Source organism: Lytechinus variegatus, chromosome 6 (genome assembly GCF_018143015.1).
Source record: "Lytechinus variegatus isolate NC3 chromosome 6, Lvar_3.0, whole genome shotgun sequence".
Lineage (NCBI taxonomy): Eukaryota > Metazoa > Echinodermata > Echinoidea > Temnopleuroida > Toxopneustidae > Lytechinus > Lytechinus variegatus.
Window position 1 is genome coordinate 25,903,019 of NC_054745.1, and position 17,427 is coordinate 25,920,445.

At 35.1% G+C, this 17,427-nt stretch overlaps 1 protein-coding gene across 2 annotated transcripts in view; it reads left to right on the forward strand.

The window, feature by feature from the left end:
- Positions 1–9,277, forward strand: part of LOC121417269 (LIM domain-containing protein 2-like) — a 56,338-nt gene extending 47,061 nt beyond the window's left edge. Inside the window, exons 4-5 of one of the 2 annotated variants that reach the window (XM_041610911.1) lie at positions 305–441; positions 5,010–9,277. In XM_041610911.1, coding sequence (XP_041466845.1) covers positions 305–441; positions 5,010–5,017 — 145 coding nt within the window. In that variant the 3' untranslated portion in view covers positions 5,018–9,277. Of the gene's footprint in view, positions 1–304; positions 4,272–5,009 lie in introns of those variants that run through there. The other variant, XM_041610910.1, reaches the window with a different exon arrangement.
- The last annotated feature ends 8,150 nt before the right edge of the window (positions 9,278–17,427 follow it).

Consider the following 17,427-nt stretch of genomic DNA (forward strand, 5'->3'; position numbering starts at 1 on the left):
CTCCATCCCCTCCTACCACTTTACCCCTCCTACCAACATTCCCCCTCCTACCACATTCCCCCTACCACCACATTTCCCATACTACCACTTTACCCCTGCTACCACTTTACCCCAACTACCACTTTACCCCACCACTTTACCCCCACTACCACTTTACCCCACCCATAAACCCTCTACTACGATCTTTGTCTCTCCTACCACCAACCCTCTTGTATCCATCTTACTTCTATCACCAACCCCCTCCTACCAACTCCCCCCCACCCCCTCACCATCACTCCTCCCACCTTACCTCTTCCCCTTTCAGTCTTGGGAAATATGCCGCCCTCAACGGCAACGTGTTCTGCAAGCCCCACTTCAAGCAGATGTTCAAGCTAAAAGGGAACTACAACTTCTCAAACCAGGCAACATCTCCCCGTCAAGCAACCAACGGCGTATCTACAGGTATACGTCATTCTAACACCAATCTCACCTCACGCAAATATTAGAAAATGCCGTTTCCTAACCCTGGAAATGTCTTTATGCATATGACGAGATAGGTTTACTGAACCACCCAAATTTATGCGGGAATTTTTATTCGTTGATCTGGCTAGCAATACCTAGCGAGTCTTTAATGCATTTGTGATGAAAGAAAACTGATGAACATGTTTTTGCTTTCATAAGATGCTTCTATGCCCGAATCTATCTCATTTTAATGAGAAAACCTTATCATAACAAAAATTTGAGTGGTCAGTAAACCAATCTTTTTTTAAACTTTGAAGCAGAACTTTACTAGTTCATCACTTCCAGTTATTAGGCCAGTCTCCTGTCAAGGCTTCTATAATAAAACTTCAATTTCCAAGAATCAAGCTCAGGAACTAGTTTGCGGCTATATTGACATTAAAGTAGTCCAAAAAATATTTAATAATATCTGTCTTCATTTTATGTTACCATCCCAGTTTCTGATCATTGTCAATCTTAAAAATTTTGAGGACATTTTTGATGAAATGTACAGCAGTTCAATTGCTTTACAATGTCGGCACAAGAAAACTGGTAGCGATGTGCTAGGCCATGTTTTTATGTACTTACGGCCTTTTAACTATTACACTCCCAATTGCTGTCTGCATGCAAAGTAACTATCACCAATCAATTACCGCCCACCAATTACATTATTAATCGCAAAATAGATTATATAATAAGTGAAAGTAAAAGAAATTGGCATATTTATCTTTTAATCTTTAAGGAATTCATTTCGGGTCTGAATCATGTGGACTATATTACCACTCACAAAGTATATCAATCGCAAAATAGATTATATAATAAGTGAAAGTAAAATAAAATTGGTAAATGTCTCCTTGAATCTTTAAGGAATTTATTTTGGGTCTGTGAATCCTTGATTCATGTGGACTATATTACCACTCACAGAGTATATCAATCGCAAAATAGATTATATAACAAGTGAAAGTAAAAGAAATTTGTATATTTATCTTTTAATCTTTAAGGAATTCATTTGGGGTCTGAATCGTTAATTCATGTGGACTATATTACCACTCACAAAGTATATCAATTGCAAAATAGATTATATAATAAGTGAAAGTAAAAGAAATTGGAAATTGTCTCCTTGAATCTTTAAGGAATTTATTTTGGGTCTTTGAGTCGTTGATTCATATCACCACTCACAGGGTATACTCATACATGTACATGGGATACAGACAAGGATTCTATTTGTTTTTTTTTTAATTGTTAGTCTATGCATGAAAACTTATTCAATTCCACTCTTGGGAGAGGAGGCTTGGAGTGTGTTTTATTCATTTCAAGAACAAAAATAGAGACAAATCAGATGATATTTTAGTTTGTAAATACTGAAATCCAATTGAATTAGGTATAATCAGGGGTCCGAAACACGAAGGTTAGCGATCAATCGTACGTTTGATTTTCACGATTGATTGTACATTGTAGTTAATGGAATCAATCGTGAAAACATGTTCTACGATGAATGCTAAGCTTTGTGTAATGGGTCCCTGGTGTCTTAATGAAAATTCAATGCATTTCTTGCCTTATGTGCCATAATACTGATGCAAGAAAATTTTCTTATAACAGAAAACACAACATAGACATTTTAATTATTTATGCCTTATGGGAGAAGTATATTGTGTGCTTCATTAAAAAGAAAAGTTTTCCTGAATAGGGGACTCGTCTAATCCCTTTATTTATATAACTCACAACTGTTGTCCACTTTTAGATTTAAAAAAAAAAATTCTCAAGAACTCTACGTTATGTTGATATTTGTGTGATAGTTATACCCTCTCTGGGCAACTTGCCTAATTGATAGAGCGCCCTCTTTAGTTTAATCACGGCATGTCTAAAGCTTTTGACCAGTGTTAGTGTTTTCTCCATCCCTGTTTCTCATTCGGTGGTGGCAAACTAAATCCAAAGAGATAAAGATATAAATTCTTGGTTTTTTCATTTATTTTTTATATTTTGCTTTGTTAAATAAATCGGCATTTCCACAACTATTTAATTTATTTCAAGGTGCTTGCATAGCTCAAATCAAATAATATGGCACGCAGTAGTTTAGCTCTACATTACTCATCAACTGCTTAATTGTTTTAATAATATATTCCATATTTATACTGTATTGTCTCAAACATATCAAGCACGTAAATGTAGCTGTTATTGTCGCATGCATTTAAATCATTTCATGACGCAGATCACTCATTTATATTATACACTCATTATTTAATCCTCGCCATTTTGTATGATTTGTTTTTATTTCCCTTTTCATTATGTAAAAGATATTGGGAATTGTATTTGTTACTGTGTACCCACTTGCGGTGTATTATTTATTGTTATAAATCTAGAAATGAATGGTCTAATGGTCATAGAATTCCTATATCCTTTGATTCTTCAATAAGACTATTCCAAGTACCTTTAATGCCGTTTTGCTTCCCAAATTGAGCTATGGTTTTGGAAATGTGGATTTGCATGTGGTTCCTTGTTCATGGGAGAGCGAGAGAGACGCTTTGTTCATTATTGTATGAGTGTGCTTTAAGTCCTACTGCATCCCACGTTTTGGTGTGCGTGTTGGTTACATGGCTTTGCATGCGACTTCTCCTGCTGAGGATAGTATGTTCCAGATTTTGCCTTTTATGGAGTTGTACCCTTCTGTCACTCAATAATAAGGATGGCTTGTATTATTGACATGGTGTGGTGGTAGAAGGGAATATGTGCTGCATTGTGTGATTTTCTACAATGAAACAATGGTGATTTTCTACAATGAAACATGAATGGTGTTCAAGTCTGAGTTACGATCTTTTACAAGTATCTCAACTCACTGCTTGCATAAGGACATGTATTTATTGTCGGAAATAGGATATTTTTGTAATTGTAAACAGTTTTCATTTATCATTTACTTTAATACTACTAGCACTTCAAAAACACACATACAGATGATTCCATTTTAAAACACAGTGACTAGTCTTCTCTTGAGGATTTCCTTTATTGTCTTCTATTTGTTTCAAACCCCCCACTGAGACACTGCAAGATTTTCACCCACAAACATGATTGGTGAAAGAATGGTTGGAATCTTGCAGGGTTGAGGTGGTAAAGCTCGCACCCTCTCTCTCTAAACTCTAAACTTTTCAGGGGAACATACATGTACTTTTTGGGCAGAATTTATTTGTGCCATAGTTGCAATTACCAAATTTTCTTACTTTAACATAATTATTTTTTAATGATTTTTTAAATATATTTCCCCAGAACACTCTAACAAATAAAACACTTCATGATGATATTTGAATCACGATACATTTCACTGATATACAATGCCTACAATTTATTATGCCATACATTTTCTTTTAGTTCTCAATCACAGTTTTTGTTTTATTTCAAAACATTGATTTTATAAATGTTCCATTATTGACACATTATGAATCCAATGGTGAATATCTGGGTGGTATATTCACATTTTTTTAGCTGATTTAAATCAGTATATTCACATTTTTTTTTAGCTGATTTAAATCATATTCTATTATAACATTCCACGAACCAGCAACACTGAATCATGAGGCTTACCATCAATCACATAACCTTTGAATCTTGATAATAGACTGTATTTGAACACACATTTTTTTTATATGGACACTCTTTGATTTTTATCAGCTTAATTCTATTCTTTAATTCAGCATATTTTTGCAATGCTATCTCCAGTCATATTTTACTATTTTTCGCATGGAACACTTGCTAATTTGAGAGTGCAGGCATGGGAATTAGTTTAGTCACAACTTTCTTTTCATGATTTCATTTGATTACTTTATGTAAATTGAGTAACAACTTTTTTTCATCGACTGTTAAGTCAAGACCTTTTTAAAATGTTATTGTTTTCTTATCTCCTGTTGACTTTTTTTTATAAAATTGAAAATGATTAATTGACATGAATTTACCTTTTTCATTTTCAATACATTTTTTTAAAGCAGTTACTTATAAAATTATTGCATGGTTTAAATTGGATAAATTGAATATAAAACAAAATATAATTTCCTTTAAAATTTTGAAAAATATTGTGTTGCAAAGTCAGAATTGAGTTGAAAATAGTTCATTCAAGAAAATGTTATCCTTACTTTTTAAAACATTTTACCATCATGGGTATTGAAACAGTCCTGAAACTTAAACATTGGGTTATTTCGATTTGTGTTTAAGAATAAAGTTGTGATTTCAGATTCTAAATAAATGAAGCCTTTAGAAACCTGAATAATTTTCCATCCAAAATGAGAAAAATTTGTTTTTTTCTCTTATAAAGTCAACCATGGAATAATTATTTGACCTAGTATTTATTACTGCGCCCTCAGACCTAGTGAACAACTAATGTTGCTTGTTGATCACTTTTGAACCCAATCATCCATACATTTGGGTTAAATTTTGCTTTGATGATTGCTTCATGATAAATGTATCATCAAACAAAAACCATTCAACAATAAGGATGACCTGTTCCTCTTTGTAGAATAATCTGTAAAATTGTCTGTGTTTCATTTCAGATGAGTAAAGGGGATAGCACGTAACCTTGTCTGCCATTCTCATCATAGAGTCTGTACTTTCTTCTTCTTACTGCTACCTTTATAACGGGTTGTGGGCAGGGTCTCCAGAGAAATTGTGTAAAAGAGTAGAGGGGATAGTGTGCATCCTTGCCTGCCCATCATGCCATAGACTCTGTACTACTAACTGCTACCTTTGTAGCAAGGGGTTAGGGTGGGGTCTTCCAAGGGGATTTTACGATGGCTGATGGCGCATCCCATATATTGTTTTAATGTCTGACGTGAGCCCTATACTACTCCAACGAGTTCTGACTATGATGGGTGATATCTCATTGCTATTTCAACATCGAATCTTAGCAACAAGGGCAATATTTTCTTATATCTCCCACCTGAGAGGTTGGGAAATAAGAGCTGAGACTATTAGAGCTAGTTTGATTACAATAAGCCTTTGGATCTTGTCAAAACATCGATTTGGAAGCCTCATCAATCTGTAAACAAAAATGAAATTTCTACATTGATCATCTTTTGTGCTGGGACCATACTTTCGCAACCATCACCAAGGGAACGTCGCCTTGGTCAAGAGATTATTTTGCAAGAAGGAAAGATATATTTTTTTGCTTGACTTCACATCGAAGATTATTTTGCTGGTGATATTATATAGTAGACATGATGATTATTTTGCAAGCTGTTTATATATGACATTGCTTTTAGGTGATTATGAATGTTGAAAGAATGTCGCTGACAGAAAGAATGAGAAAAACATGATTTTGCTACTGGAAATGAATTTGAAGAAGCTATTGAATGGGAGCATGAAAGAGAGAGGGAGTGAGAGAGAGTGAGTGAGTGAGTGAGGATTGGTGTTGGGTGAAGATGTTTTTCAATGCAATAAGCGTGAAATACAACAAAGGAGATGCAAAATTGTAATTGTAATTTCTTAACTCCTAAGAATCTTTTAATTCTTTTAATCTTAAAATAAGTGTTTTTAGAATCTGTGTCAAATACTATTATCATAGCCTATTGTGCGTACTCCTCTGCCTTCATCTCATCATCTGTTCTATGTTCTACATTGTTAGTCTTCCGGCCGAGGCTCTGAAAATACAAAACTTAGCGATTGATCGCAAGGCGACTTTTGTTAATTCTTTATATCGATCATTACATGGAATCAATCAATCGTATAAATCAATTTTATTATCAATTTCTCACGTGTTTGTTTCAGTCCTCTTTGGCTCTGTAACAACTAACACGTAGCTATTGATCTTTGGGTGATTGACTTGCCCAATGAGTATGATCAATCGTAAAAATCAGCCCCACATCAATCGCCAAGCTTTGTGAAAAGGGGCCCTGTCGCCAAGCTTTGTGAAAAGGGGCCCTGGTCTCTCTTCTTATAACAAATGGTGTCGGGACACTCTTGGCTTCGCACTCGCTTCAATATACAGAGAATACCATACACCTACATGTATGCTACGGAAAGGGTTACATTTTCACCGGACTTGTGCAAGTTACTGTAGATATGATATTTTATATAAATATATTTTAGTGGGTTTGGGTTTAACTAAGTTTTGTGTACCGGTAAGCAAAAATCAAACATCGGGGGCCTGTTACACAAATCTTAGCAATCATCGTAGATTAATCATGAAAATGCACCGTACGAATAATCGCTAGCCTTTGTTTTACTGAACCCTCTTTTTAAAGCAGAATGCAGTATTACATTTTTGTATATTACTTTTTTTTGCTGCTATGACAAAAGGGAATGTGGTATATGTTCTTGAGACTGAGTTGTAAGCTTTTTATTTCATGTAGAATGCAATCTCCGTGCACAACGTCAGCATATTTTGTATTATTTATTTTGGGAGAAATCCCACAGCTTTTATAACACAGGGTCCAAAATGAAAAGACATTTATGCTTGTATTTAGTACCTGTACTTTCCATCCACTTATAAATATTTGTAGTTTTTAAAAAATGAGCAATTAAGGAAAATGATTGAAATTTGCTTCATCGTAGGATATCCTTATGTAAGTTTTATTAGAGAATGGACATTTCCATCGGGAGAAGGAGAAGGAAGTGTTAATAATAAATTGAAGAATATATTTGTATAATTAAGTTTATAAAAAAAATATTAGTTAACCTAGTAAATGTTTCTAATTGGTTTTAGGGGTGTTTATATTAGATTAAACTTGATTTGTACATAGCAATGATAGGAATATGCTGTCAGGTAATTTATCCTGGATTTATAAGTAGCAACAGTATTATCTGCTACATCAGCTCGACAATCAACAGGTGATTTCCACTCTGAATTATCAGCATTATCCATTATCTTGCCCATATAATGTCTAATGTCTATGCATTTCATACACGCGATGGCTCATTGGTAGCATAACACTGTTTACACTTTAGTGTTAAGATTGACGCCAGACAGTTTGTGAGAGGAAAGCACCCAGCACATGTTAAAAATACACCGTTGGGTTTGAATGTGACCCGAATAGTGTTAATGGAACAAATGGAATCTGTTATAATGAATCTTATGGGTGTTTAACTAGCACCATGATTTTATAATTGGTGTAAAGTGTTTGGTGCTTTCCTCTCACAACACTGGTGAAGTGTTAACATCACTGTTTTTTATAACGTGATTTCACCATAACATTCAAATTGCCTCTATTTCTACGGAAAGTTTCTTTTAAAATCCTCAAGATTGAAGGGTCAATGTGTTTTATATTGCCTGGTTATATTAACTGTTTTCCGCAGAGAGGGCAATAGCAATGTGCTATTAACTGCAGGTACTTTGTTCTGTGTGAATAAGTCATCAAAGCAATCCTTGATATTAAAAACCTGCCCTGTACAATACAAATGCCCTTTAAGAGGACATTCCGCCACGATTGCCACTCTCCACCCAGGTGTTAAATGGAGTTCTGGTTGGAGGAAAATCATTGGAAGACTGAGGAAATAATTTGACAATAGCTCCACATGGCAATGGTGTAATATTCTGAATGATTGTTCTTGAAACATACTTTGAGTTTCTTCCAGCCAGGCTGTTTGACAAACAATATTGAAAACGATCAAAAGCTAATTTTGCTCACTCTCGAATTATATCAACTGTGCATCTCATGCATACTGTGGAAAATTTCATGAAAAGTTTTGTAAGTGATTTTCATGGACATTTGTTGTAAGCTACTGCAAATCCTTGCATGTGATTGGCTGAGAGCGAGTTAGTCATGGAAAATCACTGGCTATACCTATTCATGAAATTCTCCCCTTGTCTCTGGCGTTATACTTCTTAACCAAATAATAACTGGTATATGTGATCTATTTCATTTACAAAGAAATTTTCGCTGTCATTTTCTTACATGTTTAACTTAATGTCAGTTCCCATAGAGGTGCAGTAATTTACAGTATATCGTTATCAGGAATGTGGGAAATTACTCATGGAATACGATGGAAAGAAATAATTGTACCAAAAACCATTTCCAGTGCAGTAGGTGATGCAGTTCCTGAACAAAATCTGTCTAAATTATTAAAGATAATCATATTGCACACTCTAAATTGGCAACTCATTAAAACAATGAAATCATTGTTAAAAAATGCAAATTGGCAACCATTTATTGAAATTTTGCCACCCCATATCTTGACCGGTATTATATTCATATTGATATGTTTTAATAAAGTACACTAATGAATGAGTGTTGCCAATTTGAGGATGCAGATTAATAGTTAAAGCTGCATATCTCTATGGGTTCGTATTATTGTGCTTCTGTTCTGTAACCTAAGTTAAATGCACAAAGACACTTTGGTACATTTAGAGCAATAATGTCTTAATTTTCTTCCACGATGTAATCAACACATTTATCTGTTACTTAAGTTTCATTCTAAATATCTCGCCAATGCTCTGTCTTTTATACTATTGGCTTCATGCAATATACTTCACCAAGTAAGCATTTTTGTGACTTTAAGCTATTTCTGAATATTAAAATGTGGCCTTTGGAACCAATCATTGCTATATGAACAAGTTTGAATATTGAGCTTTGCAAAAAAATGTAATACATCAATAATTAAGAATTTCACATTAATTAAGATGGTGGTATATGACCACCAATTATAGCATAATAAAACGGATTTTTATACACAGTTTCAAACTTGATGAAGAGCTTAGCACGCAAGACACTTCCGTAATGTTTTGTAATGTTTCTCATTCTCACACGTAATGTCCATTGTATACTTCTATGTAATCTAAGGGGTTTTATTGTTTAATAAAATGATTATTGGAGTTTTTCATTAACATCTTTGTAGTTGTATCTGTTCTTTTAATCTGAAACATATGAAAGCAAATCAGTGGTAAATATCCAAAAACGTGGTTCCTTTTGAATGAGCCAGTTCGGACTTCCATGACGTACATGATCAAAAGAAGTTCATTTGTACTGAAGTGACATGGTGGTTTAATATCTAACAAGAGAAGCACCAACTTTGATGCCTTGATTATTACTTTTGAACTGTGTTTTTCATAAGATGTGCGTAAAACAACAATGCGTCCACTAGCGACTGGTATTTCACAGTTGACCAAGTCATTGTTTTAACATCATGCTAATGCATTCAAAGTAGAAATGCAACAAATACCTTCATTATTCATAGTGCTATTCCAGTCACCTGTACTGACTGCGCAGAACCGTTATTAGCGCTAACAGTGCTTTAACAGAGGCCCTGTTACAACCAGTAATGTGGCGGCGTTGCCTAATGTTACAACAGTGCATTGCTTAACATTTGAAATGAATATTCAAACTTTAACAATCCGAAAGATGTGACTGAGCTTACTGTTAGCGCCATGTTAAGCTAACAACGTTTCTGTGCGGTCGGCATTGGTCTCTGCAATTTCTGCATCCTGCTATGTAAGGCATGCTACATAATATTTGCCTATCATAGTGAAATAGATGAAAGGTCATTTGACCAAAATTCCTCATGATGTCACTCCGAACTGGTTTATTCACAGCAAAAAAAAAAAAGTGAGCATTTCATATGCAAGTCATATGCAATACAACAGGGATCACTCAACTATTTTTCTCAGAATGTGATCACAGATTTTCTAACCCGAATGTGTTTACCACAGTTAAGAAATACATGCCTATTTGAAATGTATGATTTTTTTTATTGTATACCTTGAAATAATTTCCCATATAACAAGAAAGGTTAAAAAATGTATGGTTTATTTAGAAAAAAAGTTGAGTGGTCCTTGGTTTTGTTTCATATCTGTTGCTCCATATTTTATCTTTCTCCCTTTCCCCCCAATACCGGTTGGTCTTATATACCAATTTGTCTTTTTTTACAGGTTGATCTGAAACTAGTTGGTCGTATACCAATTGGTCTTTTGCTGGTTTGGCTCATACCAGTTGGTCTTAAAGCAGTTTGGCCTATACCAGTTGGTCTTAAACCAATTTGGCTTATACCGGTTAATCTTGTACAAATTGGCCTTATACCAACTGGTTTTATACCAAATGGTCTTATACCAGTTGGTCTTATACCAGACCAACTGATACCAGTTGGTCTGGTAGCAACTGGTCTTAAACCACTTAGTCTCATACATACTAGTTTGCCTAATACCAGTTGGTCTTAAACCAGTTGTTCTTTTACCAGCCAATCTTATACTAGTTGGTCTTGTACTAGTTGGTCTTGTACTAGTTGACCTGATAACAGTTTGTCTTATAGCAATTGGCCTTTTACCTATTGGTCTTATACCAGTCAGTCTTATACTAGTTTGTCTTATACCAGTTGGTCTTATACCAAATGGTCTCTTAACAGTTGATTTTATTCCAGTTCATGGAGGAATTGGTTGTTCGAAAATTGGATTAGACCTTGAGGAATGGGATCAAACATGCACTAGGCCAATTGAGATAAGACCATGTAGGATGAGACCAAATATGTATTAGTCCAAGGAAGTCTGGACCATATGGGGTGAGACCAAACATGTAACAGGACCATGTATCATGAGACCAGACCAGTTGTAGACCAATTGAGATTTAAAAAAAAAAACAAGCGACTTAATACTAAGCAGGTATTAGAATAAGAAAGGTGAGACCTACCTAGCATTGACTAATAGGAATGGCCCCAAATGGCATTAAAACCAATCAAGTGGCCCTTTTCATAGGACTTGTAACCATTGTAACTTTGCCATAATGGCAACTACCATGGTAACAGGGCTCTGCAGCCAATCATAATCAAGGTTTCCATGGTAGCTGCCATAATGGCAAAGTTGCAACAGTTGCAAGTCCTTTATGAAACAGGTCCCCAAATGGCATTCAACCAAATCCAGTGGTCCTTTTCACAAAGGACTTGTGACTTTTGTAACTTTGCCATTGCCATAATGGCAACTACACTGTAAAAACTGTGGTGTTAAAACTGACACCAATTGGTGTTAATAGAGGACCACACCCTGAGGTGTTAAAATTGCACCCTAAAGATTGAACATAACACCAAAGAGTGTAAATGTAACAACCAAAGGTGTAGTAATAACACCTATAGGTGTAAAACTAACACCACCAATTTAACACCAGTGTAAAATAATTGATGTGGTCCTCTATGTACACCGGTTAACACCACAGTTTTTGCTGTGTACCATGGTAAGTCTGCAGCCAACCATAATCAAGGTTCCCATGGTAGTTGCCATAATGGCAAAGTTAAAACAGTTGCAAATCCTTAATGAAACAGTCCCCAAGTGGCAATTTACTCATGAATTTTACAATTCTAGCTTGCCATTTTAGATGGAAAGTGCTTAGGAAATGGTACTTTTGTTAGTCTTTGTGCAATGCGAGTTACACAGATTTCTTTCAAATTAACCTTTAAGCTAGACCTTGGGTTCGATGCCAAGCAAGAAATCTATTCTAGCAAAAGAAAAATTAATACTTAATTCTCTTTATACACTTAACATTTTCAAGCTGCAATGGTTTACATCATTCTCTCTCTTACTTAAATGTTATTCACTAACATCAGTCTACTACTGTCTTGTCTTATAGTCAGCTAGGTCATTGCCATTCAAAAAATTTAAATATCAGGTAACAATTTTTCTTTTCATGTTGTTTTCTAACATTAACAACCTGGATTTGATATAACATTGTGATGATCATTAATTACTTAGTGATAGCTTTTATTGTTGTTAAGTTGATTGATTGGTTAGTTGGCTGATTGATTGATTTGTTGATTAATTAGTTGATTGAATGATTGATGAATTGATGAATAGATTGATAGATAAATTGAATAGATTGATTGATAAATTGAAAGATTGATTGATTGATTGATTTGATTGATAAATTGAAAGATTGATTAATTGATTGATAGATAAATTGAATAGATTGATTTATAAATTGAAAGATTGATTGATTGATAGATGGATAGATTGATGAATAGATTGATTGATAGATATGTTATTGATTGATGTATTTTTGGATGGATTAACAATTGGAATTTCTTAACCCATAGAGGTAGATTCACTAGAGTGTCTCCAGCAAATACTCCCAAAGGCATATTGAGACCCCCTCCATGATGAGAGTACCTGTTAATTTACAAGTCCTTGTTTAGGCCTTAAAATACCCAATAATTATTTTCCATGTTCATACCAATCGAAGAAGACCATTTATGGTAAGTTCTCAAAGTTACGAGCATGGGCAGTATGATATGATAAAGCAGGCAATTAGATTCAAAGTCACACCTCAGTAGCCACCCACGGCTCTTGCCCCAACTATACACCCTGGGTGTGTTTCACAAAGATTTAAGTATGACTTAAGTCGTACTTAAATGCCGACGCGTACAAGATATGCAACGCTCGATCTTATAGATAGATACGCAGTAGTGCGCGTCCTCATTGCATGATCTGACCAATGCGTTCAAGCCTTTCCTAGCGTATTCAACTAGGTGAAACACCCCCTGGACAGAGAAAGTTCCCATAATTTGTTTTCACACTGCCAAAAAAATACCTCTGACTTTAGAAATCCCCGCAACAGTTCTCGTAATGAGGTTACGGGTTTTTTCATGATAGTAGGAAATATTTTGTAGTAAAACATGAAACAGCAAAAGATTGCTCTTCAGATGTGATGTAAAACATTTGAAATTTTACAACAAATTGTTGAAAGGTATTGGAAAACCATATCTGAATATCTTTTGGTAAAAAGGTATGTATACAAAATTTGATTTTCATGAAACAAATGCATGTATTCTATAGCCAGTTTAACAAACATAAAAGAAGAAAATTAAAAGAAAAGAAAATCAATTCAAACAAATATTGAAGAAGAAAAAAGTGACTTTGGGATTAAGTGCACTTAACAAACCAACCGATGATATACTTTTATAAATACTATGAAACATCTATGTATATTACAGAAACTATACTATACTTTTTGAAGAGTTGAAGGATTGAAGAATGATATAAACTCTAAAAGAAAAGCAGAAAGAATAATCTTGATATAAGAATCCTCTACTTTAACCAGGGGCTGCAAAAACCGTGTACAAAAACATCAAAATGATCATTTGATTGTGATTTTTTTTGTCAGCCCCCCCACACACACTTTCAAAACTGGTCTGCAGTCCCTGTCAAATGATAGGTTCTTGGATGTAACAGAAATCTTCAGGGATTTTTCAATGACCAGATTTGTTCTCAGGATTGTTTAGCCAATGAGATGCATGGATTTCAGTAGCTTTTAACAAAAACTACTTTGTTTCATTTTCATGAAATGCTCTCCTGGAAGCGATTGCTTGTGCCTGAATGTTGATGATGATGGAAATGTCGCCCTCTCTTGTTCACTGACCACAGAGTTTCAACCATTTGGAGTTGGCAAAATATGACTGGTTTATTTTCAATTTGTCCGATTACCAAGTTGCCATTTGGTCTACCATCAGTTTGTCCAATATCCATATGGTCTTAATGTTATTTCATTCACTCACCATTTCGTCTATTAGCCAGTTGGTCAATAGCCATTTAGTCTATATACCATTTGGTCTAATTGGAACTAGTATTACATTGTAACTGGGCGAAACGATCAAAATAAAATGGACATTGACCAAACGGTTATGAGGTGAAATGGTTATCGACAAATTGGTGATTAGACGAAGTTATGATTGGACCAAATGGTTGTTAGACAAAAGTTTGATAGACAAAATTACATTAGACTAAATGAAGATAGACCGTGTGGTGAGTGGACGAATTGGCAATTTGATAAAGTCAGGTATTAACTACCATGAAAACAGATGGATGACTGTCAATTGTTGACTATATCATTAAACCAACAATATATTATAAACTAATTGATCGATCAGTTTTAGCCAAATCATATAGCATGTATCAGGGGGCATACATTTTTTTAGGACTATGCTGTTCTATTATATTCATGCTAAACTGGCAATCTACAGAAATAATTTAGTGATAAATAGGGACATCTTTGCAAATTTCAGCCCATCTGGGATAAAGGGTTTATGGTCCATTTTGAATGCCCATAGGCGCACAGGATGTCTGCCTTCTACTGATAGTGCCCCGCCCCTCCCCTCCCTTCCGGCGTAAAATAAGGCCTAAGATAGGATTATTAGTAAAGTCACTCAACCTGTTTAAAGGTCAAGTCCACCCCACAAAAATGGTGATTTGAAAAAATCAAACTAGCATAACACTGAAAATTTCATCAAAATCAGATGTAAAATTATAAGAAAGTTATGGCAATTTAAAGTTTGCTTATTTTTCACAAAACAGTGACATAGACAACTCAAATGAGACAGGCAATGATGTCCCTCACTCACTATTTCTTTTCTTTTTTATTGTTTGAATTATACAATATTTCTTTTTTTAGATTCGGCAGTAAGGACCAACTTTACTGAATCATATAGTATTAAACAATGCTCATTCCACATGTTCAAGGAGGAATAAATCGTTGTTTCACTTGGCAATGAGGAGAAAATTAGAAAATTTCATATAATATAATACCCAAAAAATAGTGAGTGGATGACATCATCAGCCTCCACACTTGCATACCCAATAGGATGTGCATATACATGTACATGTAACTGTTTGTGAAATGAAGCAAAACTTTAAAATGTCATAACTTTCTTATTTTACATCCGATTTTGATGAAATTTTCAGTGTTAAATTTGTTGATTTTTTCTCTTTTTATTCAAATCAACTTTTTGTTGGGGTGGACTTGTCCTTTAAATACATCTCCAAGAGGGTTACATCCTTAAACTTTTATTGATAGCTGACATATGAATGAAGTGATTGGCATTCCTTTCATATCTTATTGGTATAGCATAGAGATAGATTATGGCCGAAGTCACAAAGGTGGTTTTGAAAACCCACGGTTGAGTCCATGGTCTATGCAGATTTCCTGTATAAATTACGCTTATTTTACCGCGTATCGGGCGCGTATATAAAAAATGTCCAATGCTGATGTGCGCTTGTGTCACATTACGCCAAATTGATGCCTGTTAGATACACTATTTTATTCATGAATCCACTGTTTGAAGAGTGGACTCATGAAGTTAGTGTGGATAACCACGGCAACAGGCTTCAATTTGGCGCACTGTGACAAAAGCGCGCATCAGCATAGGACATTTTTTAATATACATGTACGCAGTAAAATAAGTGTAATGATACAGAAAATATGCATAAACCATGGACTCAACCGTGGGTTTTCAAAACCACCTTTGTGAATTCGGGCCTATATGTTGTGCCCCCCCCCCCCCGCGCCTTGATCCACAATTCCTTTATTCTATGGCACACACGATCGGACCCCCATTTCACTCACGAGTTAAAGTCATTGCTCATCAAAAAAAAATAATCAAAAATCAGTCCCTCCATAGATTTCATTTTAATTCACTGACACTGCAACAAAACTAGATATGTTAATCTGGTATTCTTCCAGCTCAAACAAAAGTCAAATTATAATTTTTGTTAGTTCTAGGTGAGAAAAACTGGAACTTCATTGTGGATAATATTTAATTGAAATAAAATACAAAAATGCAGTCTAGCTCCCCAAAAGCCCTAATTATGAAAGAGTATGAACATAGTATTGTTTTTTTTATGTTTGTATTTTGATATACAAACATTTTACCTAGTTTTGGTGAATTATTCTAATCAATAAAGTCATGTGATCTTTACTTCTACCTGTGCAGAATGCATTGGGCGCGGATGAATTATTCATGTGTGCCCTCTAGTGAAGACACTCCTTATAGTCAAGCCACGAGTTCCCCTCAGATGATACTCCATAACTTACATTCTTTTACCAATTATGATGAAATTACTATCATCATTGTAGTCTCGTTGTCTAGGCACTTTCATTTTTCATCTCGGTCAGAGTGAGTATAGACCTTTGTACTGTAAAGTCCCTCTCAAATTTCAAAAGTGACAGATGGGCATCTCATTTCTTCACAGAAATATTGAAAGTTTAGTACTCTAAATATAGGTTTCTTTTATAAATAATGACATTGATAGTATAAATGGTGATTTCATTACCGGTAATATCATTTCATGTAGTATTTTAGGTAAGAACACAAGGGTCTTTTGCACCACCCCGAGGTTTCAAATTAGCACGCTATTTCTGATCGGGCAAAGTATCCCCAACTGAAATTATTTGTAACGGAGATGCGATTATCGCGCTAGTTCGTAGGATTAATGGAGATTGCAATCCCAAGTCAACTTTGGATTATTTGCAAAATAGCACGCTATTTTCGAATTATCCCGCTAGTTCGCAGGTGCAGATGCACTCAGGATTATTTATTCACGCCGTCACTTCATCATGCACGGATGCCTCTCTCAAGCACGAATTGCTCTTCTGATGCTGGTGGAGACGGTTTTTGAATCTCGAGATTGAGCAAACTCGGGCTGGTGCAGCTCTGCCTAAAGTCAGAGAACAGTCACACATCTGTATTATCTTTGTTCTGCATGACCTTTCAGTATGTCAATGTTTATGTAATCCTTACTTTATGAAATCCTGTACCTGAAAAGCAAGCACAATGACGACTGCCAGTATAGAACCATAATTTATGAGTTAACTTGTTTTATGGATTTATTATTGCTTGGAAAAAGAGAGTCAGAGGACAGAAGGACAGGAATGTCACTTACATTGACGAGTGGATACCATGCGCGACCAAAAAAACACGTAAAAAGGATGTCCTTTTCACGATAGGGCACGTTACGTACGTAACGTGATAAGGGTGTCAAAAACAAAAAAATAATGAAAAAAGGGTATCTATTTCGGTAGGAAAATTACGTGTTTAGGGTCGAATTTGCGGGAATGATAAAACAAAATTAAAATGTTTTATAAAGGATGTCGTTTTTGCCCCCAACTGTTCGTGTTTAGAGTGTAGAAGGTGGGGTCGTACTAAACCCAAATAAGGTAAAGCCGACCACCGAAGGACCCGTAACAATAATACATTCCTGTACTTGTTTAGGGGTTCATTTCAGGGAAT